General features: G+C 45.9%; 2 protein-coding genes across 2 annotated transcripts; both read left to right on the forward strand.

The window, feature by feature from the left end:
* The first annotated feature begins 16784 nt into the window (after positions 1 to 16784).
* LOC128765341 (uncharacterized) lies at positions 16785 to 19281 on the forward strand. Its single transcript, XM_053876027.1, has 3 exons — positions 16785 to 16905; positions 17478 to 17703; positions 17814 to 19281. The coding sequence occupies exons 1-3, from the start codon at positions 16785 to 16787 to the stop codon at positions 18478 to 18480; spliced, it is 1014 nt and encodes a 337-aa protein (XP_053732002.1). The 3' UTR covers positions 18481 to 19281.
* Positions 19282 to 22807: 3526 nt separating this feature from the next.
* On the forward strand, positions 22808 to 25304 carry LOC128765342 (uncharacterized). The gene is made up of 3 exons (XM_053876028.1): positions 22808 to 22928; positions 23501 to 23726; positions 23837 to 25304. Exons 1-3 carry the CDS (start codon positions 22808 to 22810, stop codon positions 24501 to 24503), a joined length of 1014 nt encoding a protein of 337 aa, XP_053732003.1. The 3' UTR covers positions 24504 to 25304.
* The last annotated feature ends 1631 nt before the right edge of the window (positions 25305 to 26935 follow it).

A 26935-nucleotide genomic window follows, 5' to 3' on the forward strand; every position in this document is an offset into this window, starting at 1 on the left:
ACACTCAAAACATCTTTATCCAGCACACTTTGAACCACGGTGAGAAGCGGCTCGGCTGTTTTCACGTGGATGGCTATGCTGAAATTGACGGTGTTAAACACGTCTAAGAATTTCATGGATGTTTCTATCACAGCTGTGTCATCTGTGTTGACTCAAACAGCAAATGTCCTCTGAGAGGCAAATCTTTGGGGGAGTTTTATGCAGCCACACTGGAGAGAGAACAAGCTTTGCAGGCAGAGCACAGCCTGGGTCTCACAGCCATGTGGGAGCATCAGTGGAAGGCGCTAAAGAAATCATCCCCGGAACTGAAAGAGTTCATGATTTCAAAGCTCCTCAGTCTTTCAACTCTCGAAACTTTTTCTACGGAGGTAGGACAAACGCCTGCAGGCTGAGATACAGCGCTAAGCCTAATGAGAGTTTGTATCATGTTGATTTCACCTCATTGTATCCCTACATAAACGCCACCTCAGATTATCCCCTGGGCCATCACACCATCATTCTCAGGGATTTCGGAGGTCCCACAGAGTATTTTGGTCTGATCCACGCTGTGGTCTTCCCTCCTAGGGGGCTGTACCTGCCAGTCCTTCCTTACAAGGGTCTGGGAGGTAAATTGATCTTTCCACTGTGCAGGACCTGCGCAGATGCTAATGATGCTAATGAATGATCAGGAGCCAGCCTTAACTGGCATATGGGTCACGGCCGAGCTCAACAAAGCCTTGGAGAAGGGGTGCAAAATTGTTGAAGTGTAGCATTTTGACAGAAGCAGCTCTACTGTTTTCCAACCTTACATCACACTGTTTCTGAAAGGAAAGCAGGAGGCCTCGGGTTACCCCTCAGATGCCAAAGACCAGGAGAGTCGTGAGAAGTATGTTGAGGATTATTATCAACACGAGGGGGTGCGCTTGAATCCTGATAACATTCGCTAGAATGCAGCCAAACGACAGGTGAGCAAGGTCATGTTGAACTCTTTCTGGGGTCGCTTCAGTCTCAGAAGTAACCTGGTCATGACCACTACTGTTTATGATCCAAAATAGTTCTGTGTTTTCAGGGAAATATGACATCAGATACTATTCTGCTTTGGATGAAAAGAAGGCTCTGATACAGTGGAGGTACAGAACCCTCTGTCCCCCCCACGAGGCCACTTATATTTTTGTTGCAACATTCACCACGGCGTACTCGTGTGAAATTATACAGCTGCATGGAGATGCTGCAAGAGAGGCTCCTCTATGTTGATACAGACAGCTTGATCTATGTGGTGCGAGAGGGTGACACTGTCATATTGTAACTGTAAGGTGACTCAAGAGCAGATGGTTTAAAATTCGCAGAGGACTCGAGACAAGCGAGGTTTCCGTTAATCAAAAGGTTTATTACATCAAAACACAAATTAAACACGAACAATAACGATGAACTGAGGGCGGCGACACCAAAGTGGAGCGCGGTGGACCCAACACGAACAGTGGGGGAATAACCTACAACAGAAAACAGGCGTGAGTTACACCGCGCTGTAAAACGGGGACAACAGAAAATGCATTCGGTATATATACTCACGAGGCTAAATATAACAAAAGACGCGGCAGAGGCACCAAACAAACACTTTAGCCAAGGAAAAAGTAGCAGACTAACAGAAAGAGCGAGTAAACAAACACTCGACCAAGCTTACGCGGAGTTAAGGAGAGAGTAAGCAGACAGCGGTATAGATGAAGAGAAAAGAGAGAGACGCGGAGCAAGAACGAGGAAAAACAAACCAGGGACAAGAGAATCAAAGTAACTACGAGAGATCATACCACGTGTCGGCAGCGGACCATCCAGCGACAACACAGTGGGCAGCAGGGTAGATATCCATGGGAGGATCATCGGCGGAATGAGTCCCAGCTGTGTGTCACCATTAAGCTGGAGCAGGACAGATGAAAACACGGAAGCGGGGAGACAGGAAGTACAACAATAAAAGCAAAGGAACACGAATCCTAACAGACACGCCTTTAAAGCCTGGTCACTATCTCGGTGAGTTGACAGATGAGTTGGACGGTGATAGCATTGAGGGGTTTGTGTCTGCAGGACCCAAAACCTATGCTTACAGGACGAAGCGAGGGAAGAAGTCCGTCTTGAAGGTGAAAGGTATTACTCAGACGTTGGAGTGTAGTCAGCAGATCAATTTTGACAGCGTCAGAGATCTGGTGGACGGATACATTCAGGATGGAGCTGATGGTGTGATCGAGAGCCCACAACACAGCATCGTGCGCAATAAAAAGAATGTCTCACTTCAAAAATGCACAGGTGGGGTGTATGACAAACAACGTTTTCTCCCGGGCGGTAAAAGACTTCCTTTCGGATACTAAAAAAAAAAAAAAAAAAGATGGAAGAGGTTGATTATGATGTCAGGTTTCAAACCCTTTTTCTTGTCTCGTCGTCGGTCCCTTTGGCTCCGGTAAGACTCATTTTGTACATGTATTGCACTATGATAATCTTGTCATGGACTCTGTACCTCAGAATATTGTGTGGATTCATTCGTGTTTTCAGCCAATGTATACGGAGCTGCAAAAAATGAATAATCACATTCGTTTTTAGTGAAGGTTTCCCTGACTCTTTTGAAGATGAAAATTTGTTTCCTTCTAATAAAACACATTTAATCATTCTGGATGATGTGATCTTTCAAGCGTCCGTTACCGGGTCGTGGGGGCAGCAGCTTCAGGAGGTCACGCCCATCTCCCGAGCGACATCCACCAGCTCCGACTGGGGGATCCCGAGACGCTCCCAGGCCAGTGTAGAGATATAATCTCTCCATCTGGTCCTGGGTCGACCCCTCTGTCTCCTCCCAGCTGGACGTGTCTGGAACACCTCCAAAGGGAGGCGTCTAGAGGGCAACCTGATGAGATGCCCGAACCACCTCAGCTGACTCCTCTCAATGTGGAGAAGCAGCGGCTGTACTCCGAGCCTCTCCCGAGTGACAGAACGTCTCACCCTATCTCTAAGGGAGACGCCTGCCACCCTTCGGAGAAAACCTATTTCAGCCGCTTGTATCCGGGACCTTGCTCTCTCGGTCGTGACCCAAAGCTCATGACCGTAGGTGAGGGTCGGGACGAAGATGGATTGGTATATAGATAGCTTTGCCTTCTGGCTCAGCTCTCTCTTATGGACAACAGTGCGGCAAAGGGATTGTAATTACCGCCCCTGCTGCCCCAATTCGTTGACCAATGGTCAGTCCCTACCTGGAGAGAGCAATCCATCCGTTTCCGGTTGAGAACCATGGTCTCGGACTTAAGGGACGTACACACCGAACGCGACTTTTCAGTCGCTGTAGCGCCAGTCGTCAGCAGCAGGTAGCTTGCTCCTGTCGTCATTAGTCGCCACCTGTCCGGATCCAAAGTAGGTCAGTCGCCGGGGGGCGTGGTCTCAAGTTGTGTGCATGTGAATTGTGGATTTAAAGATGGCGGAGCTTGGTCACATACAAGCAGTTGCGGCGCTTTATCTTTTGGGGAAAAAAAGGAAATGTCCTCCAAAATCGGTCGCAATTCGGCGAGTTTCACCACCTCCTCCAGGAGCTTCGGCTGGATGACGAGCGGTTCCAGCGGTACTTTTGGCTGAACCACAGCCAGTTCGACGACCTGTTGGCCCGGATCGGTGCTCGGATTTCCCATCACCAACTACCGGTGCTCAATCCCCGCGGCTGAACGGCTGTCCATTTGCCTTCGGTAAGGTAGTCAATGTGTAATGTTATTATGTGCAGAAGTCAATCTGAACAGTTATATATATATATATATATATATATATATATATGAACGTGGTTACAGTAGCAATGACTGTATGCATGACGTCATTTGGAAGATACACAGACTGTAAACCTCTATAATACATTCTGACAAGTGGATGTTTAAAATAAAAACTTTTTGATTATTGTCAGTGGGTGCCACTCAGTAGCGAAAACGTAATTCAACAGTTATAAAGTCAATATGTTTTGTGTGAAGGTACTGTTTTAAGATTAATATTTATTTTCTGTTCTCATGCTTACATATTCATGTAGATGAATATATAAACAGTATTTGTGTTTATGTATTCACAAGTATTTATTCAATTTTGCAGGTATCTTGCAACTGGAGATTCCTTCAGGACCATCGCCAACAGCTTCCGTGTTGGTGTGTCAACTGTCCAAGGAATTGTCCCAGAAGTTGCAGCTGCCATTTGGGATTGCCTTGTGGGGGGGTTCATGGCTGTGCCCTCCACAGCCGAGTGGCAGTCCATTGCTCAACAATTTCAAGAGCAATGGAACTTTCCGCTCTGCTGTGGGGCCCTGTACGGGAAACACATCATTATGAAATCCCCACCAAACTCAGGGTCTCTTTTTTACAACTACAAGAGAACTTTTTCTCTAGTTCTCCTTTCAGTTGTAGACTCCAAATACTGCTTCAGAGTGATTGATGTTGGTGGGTACGGGAAAAGTAGCGATGGTGGGATCCTGGCAAATTCAGCCTTTGGTCAGGCTCTGAGATCCGGTTCTCTCTCCCTGCCTGCTGACCGTCCACTTCCCGGAGATGGCCACAGAGGACCGCAGCCATATGTGTTTGTGGCAGATGAGGCTTTTCCCCTGCGGAAGAACCTCATGAGGCCATTCCCTGGGCGCACCCTCCCTCCTGAGCGACGTGTGTACAACTACCGTCTGGCCAGGGCCCGGCTGGTTGTTGAGAATGCTTTTGGCATTCTATCATCACAGTGGAGGTTGTTTAGGCGCGTCATTGATGTCCATCCTGATGTTGTGGAGAAGTGCGTGAAGGCTACGTGTGTTCTTCACAATTACCTACGGATGTCAACAGGGGATGCATCAGCAAGACAGAGCGTGCCATTTCATGCAGGCGAGCCACTTCCAGGTCTGGGTCGAACAACCAGAGCAGGGAAGCTCTCCGGGTGAGGGAAACCTTTGTGCAGTCCTTCTCTGCAGAGGGGGCAGTTCCATGGCAGCCAACCACCTAGAGCACATTCAGTGCACCACAACGGCTCTTTTAAGAGCCACACACCTATTTCAAAAGAGCATAAGTTCCTTGCATATTATTTATCATGTCTGCAATAAAATAAAACTGTGTCCATTTTCTTTAACTTGAATTGTTGAGTTTTGCAATGTTTTCTTAACTTGAAACTAAACTAACTTGAAACTAAGCATTTCTACAAAAAGACCAAGGTTCCCATTCAAAACATTTATTAACAAAAAGACACATTCCTGTATATACACAACTCATATAGACTCTTTATGAAAGGAGCTTGCCTGGAGGAACGAGGGACTTGAGAGAGAAGAGGAAGGACAGGGAGCCTGGTTCCTATGATCCAGAAATTGGAAATGAAAAATACATAAATAAATAAAAGAAATTAAACAAGAACATAATTGAATAACCTAATTAGCTTCCCTAGTGCGTTCATAAACTAAATTGTGTATGTCCAAAAGTAAAGCCTCTTTTTTTTCCAACGACAATCTCTGGATCATAGGAACCAGGCTCAGCAAAAATGACTCCTCTGCTGAGGGAGGTGGAGCAGGGGGTTTGGACAGAGAGGCGAGGAGAACCCGCCGCAACTCTCTGTCCTCTTCTTCCACGGATGAGGTGGACGACCTCTTCCTTTTTTGTTCTGTAAATAAGTAATATATTGATTTCAATTATATAAGTCAATGATTAGTAATAACAATAATCTGTATATCATAAATCACAGATAAATGACAAGTAAAATGATGTTGCTATGACAATTTATGTTATGGAGTTGAAACATTTTAATAACAGTACAATCACTTAATATTGAATGCATAAAACATAATTATTTTTATACATACTTGGGGGACCAGCAGAGGATGTGGATGGGTCAGCGGCAGGTGAAGGTGGAGGAGCTGACGCAGCAGCAGCAGCAGCAGCAGATGAGGAAGCAGGAGGTTCCACCTCTGTACCTTCATCAAAGGTTTCTTCAAATTCCTCCTCTTCCTCATCAACATGATGGCATGTTTCTGTAAAATGAGAACACAGTGTGATTATATTTCCCATTCAGAAAGCTCATTGCACTTTAATATTGCGAGTATTTAGATTCTCAACAACAACTATTACCTGCTGCTGCTGCTGCTGCAGTCATGTTCCCCGACGTCTCCCTCGGGGTGATGAAGGGGTCCAGGAAGGAGAGGACGGCGAACCTCCTCCACTTTCCCTGGCTAGATGCCACTGACCCACTCTTTTTCTCCATGGCCTTCCACTTCTCTCTCATGAACATATCCCTGAGTCCCTTCCATTTTTTTTTCAGATTTCCACTGAAGGAAAAGTAAATATTTAGGTTTAATATCCCAACGATACAGCCACTATAGCGCGTGTGCTACGTATATTAAGCAAAATGATAAATGTCACCACTCACCGGGGACGTCAATGGTTTTGCTGACTTCCCTCCAGGCAAGCTCCTTTCTGTTTCTATCCCGGTAAAATGGGCATTGCGGGTCGTAAATGACCGGGCATGCAGCCACCGCAGAAATCAGCGTGTCCTCCATTTTTTTCCTTTTCTTTTCCAATTTCCCCCTCATGCGTTACGTCACTCGCGGATCTGGTCTCAGATTGGTCAACGCTCTGTAGGTGGTGAACTTCTGCGACTGACGTTGTACCCCAGTTGTGTCGTCTTGAGTAGCCGGAGTCGCCGTATGTAGCTCAAATCTTGTAGCGTTGCACACCCCAGTCGTGTTGCTGCCATGTTGGTCGCCGCTGGTCGCCGTCAGTCGCCCAACCCCATTGACTTTCTATGCAAATCAGTCGTGTCGCTCGTGGAAGTCGCGTTTGGTCTGTACGTACCGTTAGAGGTGCCGATCCTCATCTCAGCCGCTTCACACTCAGACGCAAACCAATCCAGCGTGAGCTGTATGTCACACGATGATAAAGTCATCAGAACCAAATCATCTGCAAAGAGTAGGGACTGGATCTTCAGGCCACCAAACCGCAAACCCTCCTCACAAGAGCTGTGCCTTGAAATCCTGTCGATGTAGACCAAGAACAGGATTGGGGACAAAGCACAACCCTGACGGAGACCAACCCTCACTGGGAATACATCGGAATTGCATCCGATAAGCAAGTATACGAACACAACTCCCTCCCCGAGAATACAGAGATTGAACAGCCCTCAGTAGAGAACCACTCACCCCATACTCCCGAAGCACCTCCCACAACCGATCCCTGGGCACCCGGTCATACGCCTTCTGCAAGTCTACAAAGCACATGTAGACAGGTTGGTCAAACTCCCAGGAACCCTCAAGAACAGTCGTGAGAGTAATGAGTTGGTCCGTAGTTCCACAGCCAGGACGGAACCCGCATTGTTCTTCTTGAATCTGAGGTTCGACCATCGATCGGACCCTCCTTTCTAGCACCTTAGAGTAGTCCTTACCAGGGAGGCTGAGGAGTGTGATGCCTCTGTAATTTGCAGACACCCTCTGGTCCCCTATTTTAAATAGAGGGACCACCACCTCCGTCTGCCACTCGTCCGGTACCGACCCAGATCTCGACGCAATGTTGAAGAGGCGTGTCAACCAAGACAACCCATCAACACCCAGAGCTTTCAGCATTTCAGGACGAATCTCATCAACTCCCGCAGCCTTCCCACCGTGCAGTTTTTTGACGACCGCAGTGACTTCAGCCCGAGAAATTAATGAAGACTGCCCATCAGCCTCCAGCTCTGTCTCCCTTACAGAGGGTGGAATGTCCGGATTCAGGAGTTCCTCAAAGTACTCTAACGGCCAATTACATCCTCACCAGAAGTCAATAGCAAACCATCCTTGCTGTAAACAGCTTGAATTTTCCGCTGCCTCCCCCTCCTGAGGTGCTTGACCATTTTCCAGAAGCGCCTTGGTGCCGATCGAAAGGCTTCCTCCATGTATTCTCCAAACTTCTCCCACACCCGCTGCTTGGCCTCAGCAACAGTCGAAGCCGCAGCCCTTCGAGCCAGACGGTACCTTGCAACTGCCTCAGGAGTCGCACAAGACATTAGGTCTCGATACGACTCCTTCTTCAGTCGGACGGCTTCCCTGACTTCTGGTATCCACCAAGATGTCCTTGGGTTGCCGGCCCTTGAGGCACCGATGGCCTTCATGCTACAACTCGCAACTGAAGCTTCAGCCATGGTGGTTTTGAACACTGACCTCTCATGCTCGATGTCCCCAACCTCCACAGGGATGCGTGAAAAAGCGTGCCGGAGGTGTGAGTTAAATGCTCCTCTGGCGGCTTCGTCCTCCAGACGTTCCCAGTTCACCCGCACTATCCATTTGGGTTTACCTGATCGGTGTAAAGGCTTCCCCCGCCATCAGAGCCAGCTCACCACCAGATGGTGATCAGTTGACAGTTCTGTTCCTCTCATAACCCGAGTGTCCAGAACATGTGGCCGCAGGTCAGATGAAACGATCACAAAATCGATCATTGACCTACGACCTTCCGAGCTCTGCTACCAAGTACACTTATGAGCCTCCCGATGTTCGAACATAGTGTTTGTGATGGACAAACCATGTCTAGCACAGAAGTCCAACAACACACAACCATTCGGGTTAAGATCAGGCAGACCGTTCCTCCCAATCACGTCTCTCCAAGTTTCTCCGTCATTGCCCACGTGTGCATTGAAGTCTCCCAGGAGGACAATGGAGTCACCGGGCGGGGTCTCATATAGTACCCCATCCAGGACCCCCAAGAAGGCCGGATACTCTGAACCGCTATTCAATGCATACGCACAAACAGCAGTCAGAGTTATCCCTCCCCGAAGCCTAGGCCTCAGGGAGGCGACCCTCTGGTCCACCAGAGAGAACTCCAATATACGGGCACTCAACCGGGTGCTTGGGAGTATCCCCACTCCTTCTCGGGTGTTGCTCATGGTGTGAGGCGCCAGACAGGACAGAGTCCAGCCCCTATCAAGGGGGTGGGTTCCAGAGCCCAAGCTTTGCGTGGAGGTGAGCCCCACCAGATCTAACTGGTAACGCTCCATCTTCCGCACTAACGCAGGTTCCTTACCCCACAGAGAGGTGACATTCCATGTCCCCAGGGCTAACCGATGCAGCCCACGGTCTCTGCGCCAGCCTTCTCTCCTTCCACTGCCACCCAAATGACAGCGTACCCGACTTCTGGAATGCCCTCCATGGGTGGTGAGCCCATGGGCTGACGATGGGATGGACAGAGTATGGTCCACGCTGCTCTTTCGGTCCACGCTGCTCTTTCGGCGCATGCGCGTCATCATGTTAACGCAGAATGTATTTCTACGAAGTAAACACTCACGGACAATAAGTTTAAACACCAATTATTTTGTGCTCTTCAAGAATTCTTGTGATAAGTTACAAATCAAAATACTGGCTCATCAGATTTACCCCAGCCCAAAAGAATTTTTTTTTTTGGAAAGTTTTGAAAATGCAACCAGCGAGAACCACGGTTATTTAGTTGTCGATCTGACGGCTAAATGTCCAGATCGTCTGTGCCTCCAGACGGGACTGCTTCCTCCACAACGTCACAAGGTCTACCTTCCCAAAACATCAGCCTAAGATGTCAGAGTGTATAAAGACAAACGCCATTGAGCTGAAAAGGTTATTCTACGCATCACCCAAAAAACGGAAGGACATTTTGCTCCACAGTTCTCTGGACTTTATCCAGACTCTGTGCGAGGTGGCATTGAACCTCTTGAAAGGCAATATACCGCTGACTGACTCTCAACACAATAAACTGAAGATCAGAAAAAACACATTAGACTGCTGTCTGACTAGAAGGTTACCATAAAGATAAAACGATGGATGCTCAACAAGCAGGCCGGAGGCTTCATCCTTCCTCTGCTCGTGGCGGCTATGCCACTGATTGGTAATCTCATCGGAGGCCTCGCAAACAGGGGACCCAAAAAATGTATCTCCTCCCAGCAACTCAGCCGGCTAAAATAACCTGCTTCATCCATTAGAGAATCTGCGGTGAGTGATTTGGATGAGCAGATGAGAGAGGTGTTAAATGATGCGTCCTTAAATTTGTATGGAAAAGTGAAAAAATGTAATGGACTCCTGCAAAGATATTTAACCCTAACCAAACAGGAGTGAGACGAGCAACGTCATGTGACTCTGCCGCATGAAGAAACATGAGAGGTCATACCACCCACACACGCAGGCCCAGATGCAAGTATGGCTGCGAGCACTTCAGCAGATGCATCAGCGTCCACAGAGTTTTCAACTTCCTCAAGCATCAAAAATGGTTTGACCGGAGACATTCTAAGAAATGTAGCTCCAAACGCTCGTTCGTTCAGAAATTATCAGACCACAAAGACATCTGGAATTCAAAGGGAGAATTTGTTTTTAAGGGGACATCGGTGAAAGGTTCGCACATGATCGACTTGTTTAAGCAGCTCTCGCTACCGAGTGTTTGTTCAAAAGATAATCCGCAACCGCGATGGTAGAGATAGTAGATGCAATGATGACTGCAGACGTCAGACAGGATATGTTGCGGCTGAGCGTGATTACGTGATACTTGATCTCAAGAGAGTGTTTGTTCAGAAACCTTAGAATCGATATGGGATCATGCGAAAAGTTAGGGGGAAGACCGAAAGAATCAAAGAAAGTGGCCTTCCCATCATTTTCCAGGGTTAAAGCTAACCAATGTTCGCGCGGTTTATGGGAGGGATGTGTATTGACAAGAAAATAGGCGGGGGGTTTGAATATTGAGGGAAGCTGATCAGAGGCCCACACCCCACAGAACACATCCCCGAGCAGCGCTTTCAGAATGCTCCTTAGCTGAACCTTCTCCATGTGTTTTCTAATAATAGTCTACCAGCACCTGTCTTTTAGCATCAATCTGCATAATGGAGTCGTAGCAAGCGTAGACAATGAGAGTCACGGTGTGAGGTAAAGGTACTCTGAATCTCATCTTGAGTCTTAGGGTCCCATTTGAAACAGTGGACAGCGCCTCGCTGTCATCTGCTGGAGACAATTGAAAAGCAAAAAGTGAATAACCTTGGGTAAAATCTTCTCTGTCGATGCATAATGCTAGATCTTTTAGATGTATCCCCGTCGACAGATACATAATACTCTCTGACCACCAAGCCGTCATTAAATTTAGGCTGGAAAGCTTTGGCAGGAATCTGTCTCCCATCCTGACAGAGAGCCAGGTATTCTACGTCATGATGGTAGAAATTGAACGGAGAGAGATCTCTTTTTCCTGTGAAGGCGTCATGATGCACCTGGAATGCTCTGGGATGGAGTAGGTTTTCACATTAACATGTGAAAGCGGGTAGAGAGTGTCTCCTTTCAGCAGGGTCTCACAGCCGAGGAGACGGTGACTTTTTTCTCAAAGAGAGAGGCCACTGTTATCTTGACTCGGAAAGTCGAGTCGGCAGCTCCCATCAGGCAGAAGGCGTCACTGGCGCGAGTTAGTTTGACTCTCAGGTCCACGGAATTCAGCAACAGTCTCTCACAGAACAATATGTCCCTGTGTAGCGGACTGAAAAGTTCCACTTCTCTCGATCTGGCTGTAAACCAAGCCCTGTGATTGGGCCCGGCGTCCGGGACGTTTGTCGCATCGATCGAATCAATATTACCGGGTGTGTCCTTATAAAACAATCCTGCTGAGAACTGTGATTTCATTGAGCAATGTCTCAATCATGGCCTTGCCCCAATTTCTGTGTACATTTTATCTTCGATAGACAACTGCGTCATCTGTGCGGTGAATAAGTCTAATTCAGCAAGAGTGCTTTCTGGAGATTGTTGATTGTTTCCTCAAAATATAGCATCGGCTCTTCTCTTGACTGATTTCTTTCTTTTCACACCCGAGTGTTTAAGAGTCGGAGAGGAGCGTGTTCCTGGAGGCCGTCCTCTCGAGTGGCTTTGATATTAAAAGGTGGATGGGGGGAATGAGAGGGGACCTGTCAAGTTTGATGAAAGGTGCTGTTTTATATTTTTTCATGTGAATGGGACAGAATCTCTCAAATGAGTTCCTCAAGTATTAGAAGCAATAGAAGAAGTAATAGTGATACGGGCACAAATTAGCATTACATTTACAATGACAAAGATTTAGGAAATAGGTAAATGGGACACATTATTTTCTATGATAGTAATTGCAACAATTGTATTCACTTAACTTTTGGCATGGCGTATCATACCACTTAGGAGAAAACCATCACTGAGAATGGTTGGCAACAAAGAACGTCATGAATGGTCGCCGATGACTGCTGAACAACAAGCATAAATGGCAATAGAACAAGCACATCTCAACCCTGCTCCAAACCTTTGTACCATTATCTCGAGGACTGTCATGACTGTGATGACAAAATGTTTCAAAATGGTCTGCATATTAATGTTTTCTGTTGACTCACAAATACCTATTACTTTCAGCTGACATGAAATGTGATGTGCTTTTCTTTGTTGCATTTCACTCTGCTTTGACCAGTCATTATCCCATGATTCATTTGTGTTAATGGTTGATCGAAAGAGAAAAAACGTCTTCAATGTGAAAAAAAAAAGATTGTTAATGTTTATTATCGCACACTTGTCCAAGTACTCGGATCCGGTGTTATTCATGTTCGGGTTTAGTGTTCGGTTCATAGTTGCCAAGCTAAGCTAAAAGACCTGTTCAGCATGTCATCTCAGATACTAACAACGTGGTCGATATTAAACAACATTAAAGATATTGAGTATTTTTATTATTATATCCATATTATATAATTGATAATATAGATATTACTATATCATTATACAATCACTCAGTTAACATTTTTATATCTACCCTCCCACTGCTCTGCAATTTCAAAATCATTCACAATAAAATAAAATGAGACTTACTGTCACGAATCAAAGGAACGGGGAGCGAAAGCCACGTGTGGAGGACGTGGAACTGGACCCAAACGCAAGTGGTGAAGGCCACAGTGAGGCAGGAGCGAGTTAGGAATAATATTTAATACTTAAACAAACAGAATCACAACTGGAAGCGTCACCGAACCGGGAGAAAACTAACTAAAGCTGAATATACAAATGAACCGAGAATAAACTACAAAAGAAACCAGGAAACACGAATAGACAAGAAGAAACAAAACACTAACTCAGGCACCAGGGTCTAAGACAAAATAATCAAAAACAAAGCTAGCTCACAGAACGAGAGACCAAACAAGGAGAGCCACGAGAACCAGGAGTTACCATGGGGAACAAGAAGAGTCCAAATATCATGAACTGGGGGAGCAATCACCGGGAAAGGGAAACACTGGGAGAAACGCAGGAACTGGAAGAGACGATCTGGCACATGTTGCTGGAGCTCAGGTGTTTTTCTAATCAGGGTGATCAGAGGTAGATTGGCTCCAGCCGTGTGCCAAAGGAACAAGAAGAACGGGAGGTAAACTAAACCAGGACTCAAAAAACAAAATAAAAGCAGGATCATGACAGTACCCCCCCCTTTAAGAACACCTCCAGGTGTTCCACCCGGTCAGGGATGGACGGTCGTCGAAGACGAGGGGAGGAGGAGGCCCGCTGGAGTAACTGGAAGAGCCCAGCTGCAGCGACCCGGAAGGCAAGCTGGGGTCCTGGGGAGGCGGCGGGTGGGAAGCCACGCTGGGGTCTTCGGGAGGCGGCGGCGACTTGGGAGCCACGCTGGAGCCCTTGGGAGGCGGCGACGGCGGCTTGGGAGCCGCGCTGGAGTCGTCGGGAGGCCGCGGTGGCGGCTTGGGAGCCACGCAGGAGCCCTCGGGAGGCGGCGGCTGGAAGGTCGCCCAGGAGTATTTGGGAGGCGGCGGCAGGAAAGCCGTGCTGGAGTCCTCGGGAGGCGGCGGCGGCTTGAGAGCTGCGTGGGGGTCTACGGGAGGAGACGGCTGGGAAGCCACGCTGGGGTCTACGGGAGGAGATGGCTTGGAAGCCGCGCGGGGGTCTACGGGAGGAGACGGCTTGGAAGCCGCGCCGGGGTCTATGGGAGGAGACGGCTTGGACGCCGCGCTGGGGTCTACGGGAGGAGACGGCTTGGAAGCTGCGCCGGGGTCTACGGGAGGCAGCGGCTTGGGAGCCGCGCCGGAGCTTTCGGGAGGCGGCGGCTTGGGAGCCGCGGTGAAGTCCTCTGGAGGCGGCGGCTGGGGAGCCGCGCCGGAGCTTTCGGGAGACGCCAGCTTGGGATCCGCGCAGAGAGCCCCACAGGCGTCTTCGGGAGGCGGCGGCTGGAAAGCCGCACAGGAGTCTTTGGGAGGCGGTGGCTGGAAAGCCGCACAGGAGTCTTTGAAAAGAAAATCACGGATGGAAAGCTCGGGCTCTGGGGCCAGGACGGGAACAGAAATAGTATGCTCCAAAAACAGGACGAGCAGAGGAAGCAAGCGGAGCACCAGACAGATCAGAGCGGGGGTAAAGCCGTGCGACTTTCTCAGAAAGAGAGTCCAACACCTCAAAAATAGAGTCATCCTCTCCATGTTACTCAAACTGGTAGCCTGAGCATCTAGTTCGTCCTGCCAGCCTTTCACCACTGCTGGGTCCCTAATTTTGGCCAGATCGTACTGTCACGAATCAAGGGAATGGGGAGCGAAAGCCACGTGTTGAGGACGTGGAACTGGACCCAAGCACAAGTGGTGAAGGCATGACACTTTCCACTGTAGACTCTATGCATGGAAAAGTGAATAATCTGCTGGCCAGACAACAGCATGGTGGAAAATCTGTCACAGGGCTCAGAAATGACAGAAGACTCAAGTGCAGGAAGTAAGAGCGGCGAGACAGTTAACATATCAATACAGTTTCTAATAAACAAAAACGGCAGAGCCAACACAAACGGGACGCAGCCCAAAGTCCTAAACGATCACAAAAGCAGTCTCCAACCAACCCGATCTCAAGGCAATTCCTTCATGCGGTCATGAACATTTGATCTATTGAATCGTGCATGGGGTCACGAAAAACAGCATTTTTACGTTCTGAGTTACAATAAAAAAAAATGAACGGGGCTCCAATTGCGGCACATCTCGTTCCTGCAAGAACGTAGACCTGCCTACCTCTATTGCAACATTACAGCCGCACGAGTTACTTATTTAGTCACCCGAACTCATCAACAATGTTTTTTCATTCGTGGTTTGATCTCGCTCTCTAATAGCGCAGTAATAACACAGGCTGGACATGTTGATGTTTCCTGAAAATTTCACAGAGGAAAGTGCGATCACGTCATATGGGTATTTAATAAATCATACATATCGAACAAAAAGACAAATGAGAATGACTACATCTATTTTACGACGTAAAAGGCAAGTTTGTGTTTACTTAAGTGTGTGTATGGGTAGTGCAGCTCCGTACAAGAATGTGCATGTGTGTGTGTGCAAGCGAGTGCACATTTTAGCTCATGACTGCACGTAATTTCTATACAAGGTTACCAACATTTTAAATTATTTTAATAAATCAAATCAAAAACTGGGGAAGAAGAATGTGTAAATTGTACGATAAGCAAATTAAACTATGCCGTCTCGAAAATTATCGTGTGTATATTGATCAGGCTGTTGTTGTTTGCAGGAGATGGAAGCTCCCGAAAATTCTACCAATAAGGTTCATGGATGTTATTTAAAAAGAGAGGAGCCCGCGTTAATGTGGAAACTTATGTCGCTAGGAGGAGTTCTGTTCTGTTCTGTGGGAGTTTTTTTATTATTATTATTATTATTTTTTTTTTTTTTTAGCAACTATAATGATGATTTGTTTTGTTGTGCTATATATTTCTTGCAGCTTGTGGACAGAGGGCACAAGACGAAAGGTGGCATTAAAAAAAGGGTCCTTTATGTGGCACAGAAATGTATTGTGCCCCCCAAAAAAAGTAAGAATTGCCAAATGGACCAGCCATCGAAAGAAAAACTAAAAAATAGATAAAATTGTGTCAAAGAGACCTGGCGGCAAAATTACAAGAAGTACCACAATGTCGCTTCTTATAATGATGAGGCAATTTTATTTGTAAGTTTCATCATGTTGTGTGTGTGTGAATGCGTCAGCTGTTGAAAGTAAACCATGACTAAAAATGAGTACTGTACATTTTAACAGTGCCTGAAAATCATTGCAGTCACTGCCATGCAATGCCATGCATAAATCACTTGTCATGAGGCAACTGCTCAGCATGTGATATATCTATGTCTAAATCTTTGTGCATGTGTGTAATATCTCTCTCCGTTTGTGTATCTTTATAGCTTGAAAAACTCAACACACCAACCAATCCTTTTTTTGGGTAAACAAAAGAAAAAAGGGCATAACTGTGAGGTCTTGAAGCCACGTTGCCACTTATCAAGTGTGTCCAGACAATATCTGTCAAAGATAAGACAATTTATGAGGCCATTTGTGATGGTAAGTACTGTAGTGATCATAATAACTGATCTGTATAGTACCTTTTAGGAGACTGTTTACAAATTGCTTACTGTACAGAGAAATCATTGTGATTGGTGATCAAAATAGCAAAAGCAGAAGAAAAGAAGAAAGGATTGTATTTGGTGAATGCTATGGGTTTTTTTTATAGCGTTTAAAGGAGGAGGATTATACATGCTCATTCTTGGATCTCGACTGGCAGGCTTTTCCAGAATGAAAGAGCCTTGACAAATAAGACATTATGACCATTATGACCTCTAGATTTAAACCAAGGTTTAGGGGCTACTAGCAGAAACCTACCTGAGGATCTGAGGGTCCTGGCTGACTCATTGAGGGTCAGCATTTCTGTAATGTAGTTGGGGACCAGGCCAACACAGGTTTTAAATGTGGATTCTAAAGTGGAAAGGGAGCCAGGGCTGAGAACCGAAGACTGGAGTGATGAGCTGCCCTCTGTTTGAGCCAGAGGATCTTCACAGATTGGAGACAGCAAAGCAATGAGGACATGGTCAATTTGAATCTCATCCCAGTCAGTGGACCAGAGGAGGAGGTGGCCTCCACCTCCATCAGTGCAGCGGCTGGACCAGTGGAGGAGATGGCCTCTACATCAAGTGCGCTGGAGATGGGTGGGTGCCCCCCCTATGGGTGGGTGCCCCCCCTACCCTGAATAACCTCGCTCTTGCACAGGACTTGAACAACTTTTACTGTCGCTTCGAGTCGCCATTTTGCCCCAACACCCCTGTGGTCTCTCCAGCCTCCTGTTCCACTTTACAGCAAAGGACTATGCTGTTTCTTAGTGACAAACTAAGACAAACAATGTCACAGAGACAGCAAAAATGATCGCAGTCATTGATGAGCAACACCCTCCCCTCTCTCTCCTTCCCTTGACATCATGGAGCAGGACATGCTCAGTCAGTTCAGGAAGCTGAACCTTCAGAAGGCTGCTGGTCTAGACAGAGTTTCCCTGCCATCTTGAAGCATTGTGCTACTGAGCTGGTTCCAGTGTTCACGGACATCTTCAATGCTTCCTTGGTGTCCTGTCATGATCCTGCCTGCTTTAAATCCTCCACTATCATTCCTGTTCTCAAGAAAGCCATGATCATGGGACTGAATGACTACAGACGGTGGCACTGACGTCTGTAGTCATGAAATCCTTTGAGCGCTTGGTTCTATCCCACCTGAAATCCATCACCATCAGTTTGCCTTCAGAGCCAACAGATCTGTGGACGATGCAGTGAACCAGGCTCTTCAGTTCATTCTGGAGCATCTGGACTCCCAGGAACCTATGCCAGGATCCTGTTTGTGGACTTCAGCTCTGCTTTCAACACGATTCTTCCAGCTCTGCTTGAAGACAAGCTTTGCCAGCTCAACGTGCCTGAATCCCTCTGTAGATGGATTACAGACTTCCTGACCAGCCGGAGTCAGTGAGTGCGGCTGGGGGCGACTATCTCTGACACTTGGACCCTCAACATCCTCAGGGCTGTGTTCTCTCTCCATGGCTCTTCCCCCTGTACACCAACGGCTGCAACTCCAGCCACCAGTCTGTGAAGCTGATCAAGTTTGCGGATGAGACCACCATCATCGGGCTCTTCTCAGATGAAGATGAGTCGGCTAACAGGAGGGAGGTGGAGCGGCTGGTGTCGTGGTGCAGCCACAACAACTTGGAGCTGAACGTGCAGAAGACAGTGGAGATGATCATGGACTTCAGGAGAGTCACAGGTTCTCTGTCCCCTCTCTTGTTGGCTGGTTTACCCATTCCTATTGTGGACTCCTTCTGCTTCCTAGGAGGACCTCAAATGGGAGCCAACCATCGGGTGCCTCATCAGGATGGCCAAAAAGAGATTGTTCTTCTTGCGGAAGCTACGAAGATGAGGTTGCTGGTAGAGTTCTACACGGCCATCATCCAGTCCATTCTCACCTCCTCTTACACCATCTGGTACAACAGCGCCACCTCCAAGGATAAGAGCAGACTGCAGCGCATCATGCGTTCTGCTGAGAAGGTGATCAGTTGCAGCCTGCCACCTATTCAGGACCTGTATGTCTCCAGGACCCAGAGACGTGCAGGTCAGATCAGAGACGACCCTTCTCAACCTGGTCATGGACTGTTTGTTCCTCTTCCCTCTGACAGGAGGCCATGGTCGATCCAGACCGAACCTCCTTTCACAAGAACAGCTTCTTCCCCTCGGCCGTCAGACTGTTGAATTCATGATCAGTCTTTGTTGTTTGTGGTTTATTTTACTTTATTTTATTGACAGCACTTTATTCCAAAGCACTTTCCTAGTTGGTGGGATCCCCACTGACCATGGCAATACATTTGATTCTGATTCTGATGTATTTAGGCCATTTCTGTGGTGCAAACAATAACCACAGAACACTCAAGCATGCGTTCCATGATTTTGAAGCAGATGATTTCATGCAATAAATCACACATACCCAAACTGAGGAAATGAGAAATAGGTCACTAGTATTAATGTAACAAGACATCTATATTTATGTTAGTTTATTCTATATGATGACAAAATTGTGCTGCCCACTTTCGAACCTCACAGACCCATTGTGATGCCATTTCCTCACTGCATTCCAGTTCCAGTTTGAGGTTGACTAACTCAGCGTTCTCCTCAGACAGTCTCCGACATAAAAAAAAATAAAATTACATTAAAAACAACATGAAATCATTTGGATTTGTAAATTACAAGTTTGTAATCAAGCAATGAACATTTACCTGCAAACACTTTGTGGAAAGTGATTGGTGCAGTGACATTGCCTTTTTGGAGTTCCAACCCATTGCCTGCCTTTGACATGTATTTGGTTCTTGGGCACACTGGGAGAGGAAACTATTAACCTGTTCCACTTCCTCACCAGCAGTTGTCCATCCTCCATCTTGGTATTTTCCACTGTACTGTACCCAAGTGTGGATGAGGTAATGACTGACTGACAATGAAACTGACATTTGTAATTCTCAATGATGCGGCAAACAAAAGACAATTTTCTGTTTAAATTTCAAGTGCATAAACCTCACACTTGGTGGAATGTGCATGCATTACACTGAGGAAGGGCTCCATTGTAGTCTAGTCCTGTAAAGCAGGAAGTTCACTGGCAACCTTCTCAAGATATGGCCAGTATTTGCACGTTACATCCATGGCAAAAAAAAAATTGGCTGGGTGTGTGAGAGGGCCCTTTGCAGGAATAATGGGTAGGCAAATAGTTCTCTTCTGTACATGTTTAGAGCTTTCAATAAAAAGCCATGGCGGCACACTGCAAATTCCACGCCCTCTTCATCTAACTTTGATGCTTCTGGAGGTTACATTTTCTTTTTTTGAGCCTGATAAAATGATACTTGCACTTTTCACAGCAACTATGCCCTCCACAAAACTAGACACATCACCGTCTTTGGTCACAAACACATCCTCAAAGAAGGCAGACTCATTCAAACCGAAGAGAACAGAAGAATCAATAAGTTCAAACAAAAGGTAATCTATCAATGACAGATACAGAATACCTTGATTTGTTCTGAAACCAATAGAGCTTGTGCTTGCCATCCACGCAAACAGCCAACATTTGTGGGGTACATGCTGGGCAGGTGAATGATGCACTTTTGCAAAGTTTTTCTTTTTGAAATGATGCAGAGTAGAACTCACAGAAACTACGCTGAAATGCTCCATTTTACAGATTACAGATTTACAGATAGAGCCAGTGTAGAAAAATAAATAATTGGCAGAATTCTGACTCACTTTAAAGAGAAAAAAGTCAGAATTCTCACTTTAAAGTTAGAATTCTGAGATTGAAGTCAGAATTAAAGTGAAAATTCAGATTTTTTTTTTCTTAGAATTTTTCTCAGAATTCTCCCAATTATTGTGTTTTTTTTTTTTTCTTCACTGACCCTAATCCTCTTCCATACCATTTACATTTCCTGATTGAAAAACAGAGAATAAGAGTTTGTCAGAGATAGTTTATAATAAAGTAAAAAAAAAAACACTTATTCTTCCACCAGATTTGGTGCAAAATAACAGAAGGGACGTCTGGAGAACGCAGGGGAGATTACTTAAATTCCTTGTAGGTTTCAAGGAGACCCTACATATATAGGGTGTTGCCTGAGCCCGGCCAATATCCACTTCGAATTAGATCCCTTACTTCAGGAATCCACTGTTGGTGGCATACCAATTAGTGTGGATGATGCATTTCATACCATCCTTAAAGAAAATAAACAAATCATAATCCAATCCATACATGAAGCCAGCCATTTTTTGGTGGTGTAATGCTTAAATAAGCAGGTTTATACAGCATTTTTTTTTTTCACCATTGATGGTAATTAAAATCACTTGTTGATCTTTTGTGATGAAGAACATTACAATCTCCACAACCACTCATCAGGGAGGCATTCTCTGCACCTAAACAAAATTTGACAAATAAACACTTGAAAACACCTTCACCTTCTTCTGAGGCTTATCGTGGGTCGGGTCGCGGAGGCAGCATTCGGAGCAGGGAAGTCCAAACTTCAAACGCGATCCGCACAAACCTCCCCCAGTTCATCCCGCGGGATCCCAAGGCATTCCCAGGGCAGACCGGAGACATAATCTCTCCAGTGAGTCCTGGGTCTTCCCCGGTGTCTCCTCCCGGTAGTACATTCCCGGAACACCTCCCCAGGGAGGCGTCCAGGGGGCATCCGGATCAGATGCCCGAGCCACCTCAGCTGGTTCCTCTCGATGTGGTGGAGCAGCGGCTCCACCCCGAGCTCCTCCCGGATGACCGAACTCCTCACCCTATCTCTAAGGATGCGCCCAGCCACCCTGCGGAGGAAACTCACCTCAGCCGCTTGTATCCGCAATATCATCCTTTTGGTCATTACACAAAGCTCGTGACCATAGGTGAGGGTGGGAACGTAGACGCTCCTAAGCCCTTTAGTGATGTAATGGCAACGGCACTATTCAATTGACGATTTTGAATTGGACATCCTGACAAAATAAATAAGTTGCTCCAGTGTTTTTTATTTTTTTTTCTGTGGTAAACATACAGAACCAAACTGTGCAAAAAGATCACCATAATTATGCATGTGCACAACATTTCAAATTCCTCTTGAGGACTTGGCTGTTCCCCTAAAAGCACCTCACTGTGTGAACAGTCCGGAGGAGGAGCTATCATAATATAGTTCAGATTTCTGAGGGGCATCATCACAACGTGTGCGCCTGCTCAGTCAATGTGACACTCTGATTAGTGACACTGGAACAAAATGTGACAAATTGCATAACTATGTGCCAAATTAATCAAGCAAGATAACCAACAACTTTTAACACGTGCGAAAATGAATGTCATATATGGACTAGTTCACATAAACAAATTCGAATCAAATACAGAAAATAAGCAGCAATGGGTACACATAAATATATAATAAAAAATGTACACCGCACTCTGCAAGCATGTCATCGAGCATTACATTCATAACATGTTTCCCGTCCCTGGAGGAGGGATCCAGAACAAAGATTAATTCCCCCCTCTGCTTCCTATTGTCCGTGAATGTACCACGTATTGTTAAATAATCTCCTTTGACTTTTTTTTTTATCTATTTTGGATATGGAATGCTGCTGGTGATGAGGCTGAAGACCCTGCCCCAGATGAGCATGGTGGCAGCAATGTATGCTGCACAGACGCTCAAACTGAGTTGACTCTTGATTTCATTGACGCTATGAGTAATGAACTTCAAAATATTTGATGTGACAATATCCAACTGCACTCAGATATGTCCACTTATGAGTAGTGCTGTCAGTCGATTAAAAAAATACTCGAATTAATTACAGGATTTTGTAATTAATTAATCAAATTAATCACATTTTTATGTCATATCTGATAAAGGTCTCCTGATAAAGAATTTGAGTTCGAGGATATTAAAAAATTGTAGTGCATGACTAATCAATTGAATACAGTAAGAAGAGAAGATTTAAAATCCAATTTTTACTGGAGAACTGTGCTTCATTAATGAAATGAAGTAAAGCTCAAGCACATCTGCAAAACAGTTAGGCCAGGTGCATTATTTAAAAATGTAAAACAAATACTGTTTTGCTGGCAGATTGGTTTGACATGTCGAAATCAATCCCAAATCTTCACCTATTCTGCACCCTAGTCACTACAAATATGAAGGGGGTAAGAAAAGTAAGAATTGCCAAATATGGGTTTTTTTTATAGCGTTTAAAGGAGGAGGATTATACATGCTCATTCTTGGATCTCGACTGGCAGGCTTTTCCAGAATGAAAGAGCCTTGACAAATAAGACATTATGACCATTATGACCTCTAGATTTAAACCAAGGTTTAGGGGCTACTAGCAGAAACCTACCTGAGGATCTGAGGGTCCTGGCTGACTCATTGAGGGTCAGCATTTCTGTAATGTAGTTGGGGACCAGGCCAACACAGGTTTTAAATGTGGATTCTAAAGTGGAAAGGGAGCCAGGGCTGAGAACCGAAGACTGGAGTGATGAGCTGCCCTCTGTTTGAGCCAGAGGATCTTCACAGATTGGAGACAGCAAAGCAATGAGGACATGGTCAATTTGAATCTCATCCCAGTCAGTGGACCAGAGGAGGAGGTGGCCTCCACCTCCATCAGTGCAGCGGCTGGACCAGTGGAGGAGATGGCCTCTACATCAAGTGCGCTGGAGATGGGTGGGTGCCCCCCCTATGGGTGGGTGCCCCCCCTACCCTGAATAACCTCGCTCTTGCACAGGACTTGAACAACTTTTACTGTCGCTTCGAGTCGCCATTTTGCCCCAACACCCCTGTGGTCTCTCCAGCCTCCTGTTCCACTTTACAGCAAAGGACTATGCTGTTTCTTAGTGACAAACTAAGACAAACAATGTCACAGAGACAGCAAAAATGATCGCAGTCATTGATGAGCAACACCCTCCCCTCTCTCTCCTTCCCTTGACATCATGGAGCAGGACATGCTCAGTCAGTTCAGGAAGCTGAACCTTCAGAAGGCTGCTGGTCTAGACAGAGTTTCCCTGCCATCTTGAAGCATTGTGCTACTGAGCTGGTTCCAGTGTTCACGGACATCTTCAATGCTTCCTTGGTGTCCTGTCATGATCCTGCCTGCTTTAAATCCTCCACTATCATTCCTGTTCTCAAGAAAGCCATGATCATGGGACTGAATGACTACAGACGGTGGCACTGACGTCTGTAGTCATGAAATCCTTTGAGCGCTTGGTTCTATCCCACCTGAAATCCATCACCATCAGTTTGCCTTCAGAGCCAACAGATCTGTGGACGATGCAGTGAACCAGGCTCTTCAGTTCATTCTGGAGCATCTGGACTCCCAGGAACCTATGCCAGGATCCTGTTTGTGGACTTCAGCTCTGCTTTCAACACGATTCTTCCAGCTCTGCTTGAAGACAAGCTTTGCCAGCTCAACGTGCCTGAATCCCTCTGTAGATGGATTACAGACTTCCTGACCAGCCGGAGTCAGTGAGTGCGGCTGGGGGCGACTATCTCTGACACTTGGACCCTCAACATCCTCAGGGCTGTGTTCTCTCTCCATGGCTCTTCCCCCTGTACACCAACGGCTGCAACTCCAGCCACCAGTCTGTGAAGCTGATCAAGTTTGCGGATGAGACCACCATCATCGGGCTCTTCTCAGATGAAGATGAGTCGGCTAACAGGAGGGAGGTGGAGCGGCTGGTGTCGTGGTGCAGCCACAACAACTTGGAGCTGAACGTGCAGAAGACAGTGGAGATGATCATGGACTTCAGGAGAGTCACAGGTTCTCTGTCCCCTCTCTTGTTGGCTGGTTTACCCATTCCTATTGTGGACTCCTTCTGCTTCCTAGGAGGACCTCAAATGGGAGCCAACCATCGGGTGCCTCATCAGGATGGCCAAAAAGAGATTGTTCTTCTTGCGGAAGCTACGAAGATGAGGTTGCTGGTAGAGTTCTACACGGCCATCATCCAGTCCATTCTCACCTCCTCTTACACCATCTGGTACAACAGCGCCACCTCCAAGGATAAGAGCAGACTGCAGCGCATCATGCGTTCTGCTGAGAAGGTGATCAGTTGCAGCCTGCCACCTATTCAGGACCTGTATGTCTCCAGGACCCAGAGACGTGCAGGTCAGATCAGAGACGACCCTTCTCAACCTGGTCATGGACTGTTTGTTCCTCTTCCCTCTGACAGGAGGCCATGGTCGATCCAGACCGAACCTCCTTTCACAAGAACAGCTTCTTCCCCTCGGCCGTCAGACTGTTGAATTCATGATCAGTCTTTGTTGTTTGTGGTTTATTTTACTTTATTTTATTGACAGCACTTTATTCCAAAGCACTTTCCTAGTTGGTGGGATCCCCACTGACCATGGCAATACATTTGATTCTGATTCTGATGTATTTAGGCCATTTCTGTGGTGCAAACAATAACCACAGAACACTCAAGCATGCGTTCCATGATTTTGAAGCAGATGATTTCATGCAATAAATCACACATACCCAAACTGAGGAAATGAGAAATAGGTCACTAGTATTAATGTAACAAGACATCTATATTTATGTTAGTTTATTCTATATGATGACAAAATTGTGCTGCCCACTTTCGAACCTCACAGACCCATTGTGATGCCATTTCCTCACTGCATTCCAGTTCCAGTTTGAGGTTGACTAACTCAGCGTTCTCCTCAGACAGTCTCCGACATAAAAAAAAATAAAATTACATTAAAAACAACATGAAATCATTTGGATTTGTAAATTACAAGTTTGTAATCAAGCAATGAACATTTACCTGCAAACACTTTGTGGAAAGTGATTGGTGCAGTGACATTGCCTTTTTGGAGTTCCAACCCATTGCCTGCCTTTGACATGTATTTGGTTCTTGGGCACACTGGGAGAGGAAACTATTAACCTGTTCCACTTCCTCACCAGCAGTTGTCCATCCTCCATCTTGGTATTTTCCACTGTACTGTACCCAAGTGTGGATGAGGTAATGACTGACTGACAATGAAACTGACATTTGTAATTCTCAATGATGCGGCAAACAAAAGACAATTTTCTGTTTAAATTTCAAGTGCATAAACCTCACACTTGGTGGAATGTGCATGCATTACACTGAGGAAGGGCTCCATTGTAGTCTAGTCCTGTAAAGCAGGAAGTTCACTGGCAACCTTCTCAAGATATGGCCAGTATTTGCACGTTACATCCATGGCAAAAAAAAAATTGGCTGGGTGTGTGAGAGGGCCCTTTGCAGGAATAATGGGTAGGCAAATAGTTCTCTTCTGTACATGTTTAGAGCTTTCAATAAAAAGCCATGGCGGCACACTGCAAATTCCACGCCCTCTTCATCTAACTTTGATGCTTCTGGAGGTTACATTTTCTTTTTTTGAGCCTGATAAAATGATACTTGCACTTTTCACAGCAACTATGCCCTCCACAAAACTAGACACATCACCGTCTTTGGTCACAAACACATCCTCAAAGAAGGCAGACTCATTCAAACCGAAGAGAACAGAAGAATCAATAAGTTCAAACAAAAGGTAATCTATCAATGACAGATACAGAATACCTTGATTTGTTCTGAAACCAATAGAGCTTGTGCTTGCCATCCACGCAAACAGCCAACATTTGTGGGGTACATGCTGGGCAGGTGAATGATGCACTTTTGCAAAGTTTTTCTTTTTGAAATGATGCAGAGTAGAACTCACAGAAACTACGCTGAAATGCTCCATTTTACAGATTACAGATTTACAGATAGAGCCAGTGTAGAAAAATAAATAATTGGCAGAATTCTGACTCACTTTAAAGAGAAAAAAGTCAGAATTCTCACTTTAAAGTTAGAATTCTGAGATTGAAGTCAGAATTAAAGTGAAAATTCAGATTTTTTTTTTCTTAGAATTTTTCTCAGAATTCTCCCAATTATTGTGTTTTTTTTTTTTTCTTCACTGACCCTAATCCTCTTCCATACCATTTACATTTCCTGATTGAAAAACAGAGAATAAGAGTTTGTCAGAGATAGTTTATAATAAAGTAAAAAAAAAAACACTTATTCTTCCACCAGATTTGGTGCAAAATAACAGAAGGGACGTCTGGAGAACGCAGGGGAGATTACTTAAATTCCTTGTAGGTTTCAAGGAGACCCTACATATATAGGGTGTTGCCTGAGCCCGGCCAATATCCACTTCGAATTAGATCCCTTACTTCAGGAATCCACTGTTGGTGGCATACCAATTAGTGTGGATGATGCATTTCATACCATCCTTAAAGAAAATAAACAAATCATAATCCAATCCATACATGAAGCCAGCCATTTTTTGGTGGTGTAATGCTTAAATAAGCAGGTTTATACAGCATTTTTTTTTTTCACCATTGATGGTAATTAAAATCACTTGTTGATCTTTTGTGATGAAGAACATTACAATCTCCACAACCACTCATCAGGGAGGCATTCTCTGCACCTAAACAAAATTTGACAAATAAACACTTGAAAACACCTTCACCTTCTTCTGAGGCTTATCGTGGGTCGGGTCGCGGAGGCAGCATTCGGAGCAGGGAAGTCCAAACTTCAAACGCGATCCGCACAAACCTCCCCCAGTTCATCCCGCGGGATCCCAAGGCATTCCCAGGGCAGACCGGAGACATAATCTCTCCAGTGAGTCCTGGGTCTTCCCCGGTGTCTCCTCCCGGTAGTACATTCCCGGAA

This window comes from Synchiropus splendidus, chromosome 9, assembly GCF_027744825.2.
Source record: "Synchiropus splendidus isolate RoL2022-P1 chromosome 9, RoL_Sspl_1.0, whole genome shotgun sequence".
Classification (NCBI taxonomy): Eukaryota; Metazoa; Chordata; class Actinopteri; order Syngnathiformes; family Callionymidae; genus Synchiropus; species Synchiropus splendidus.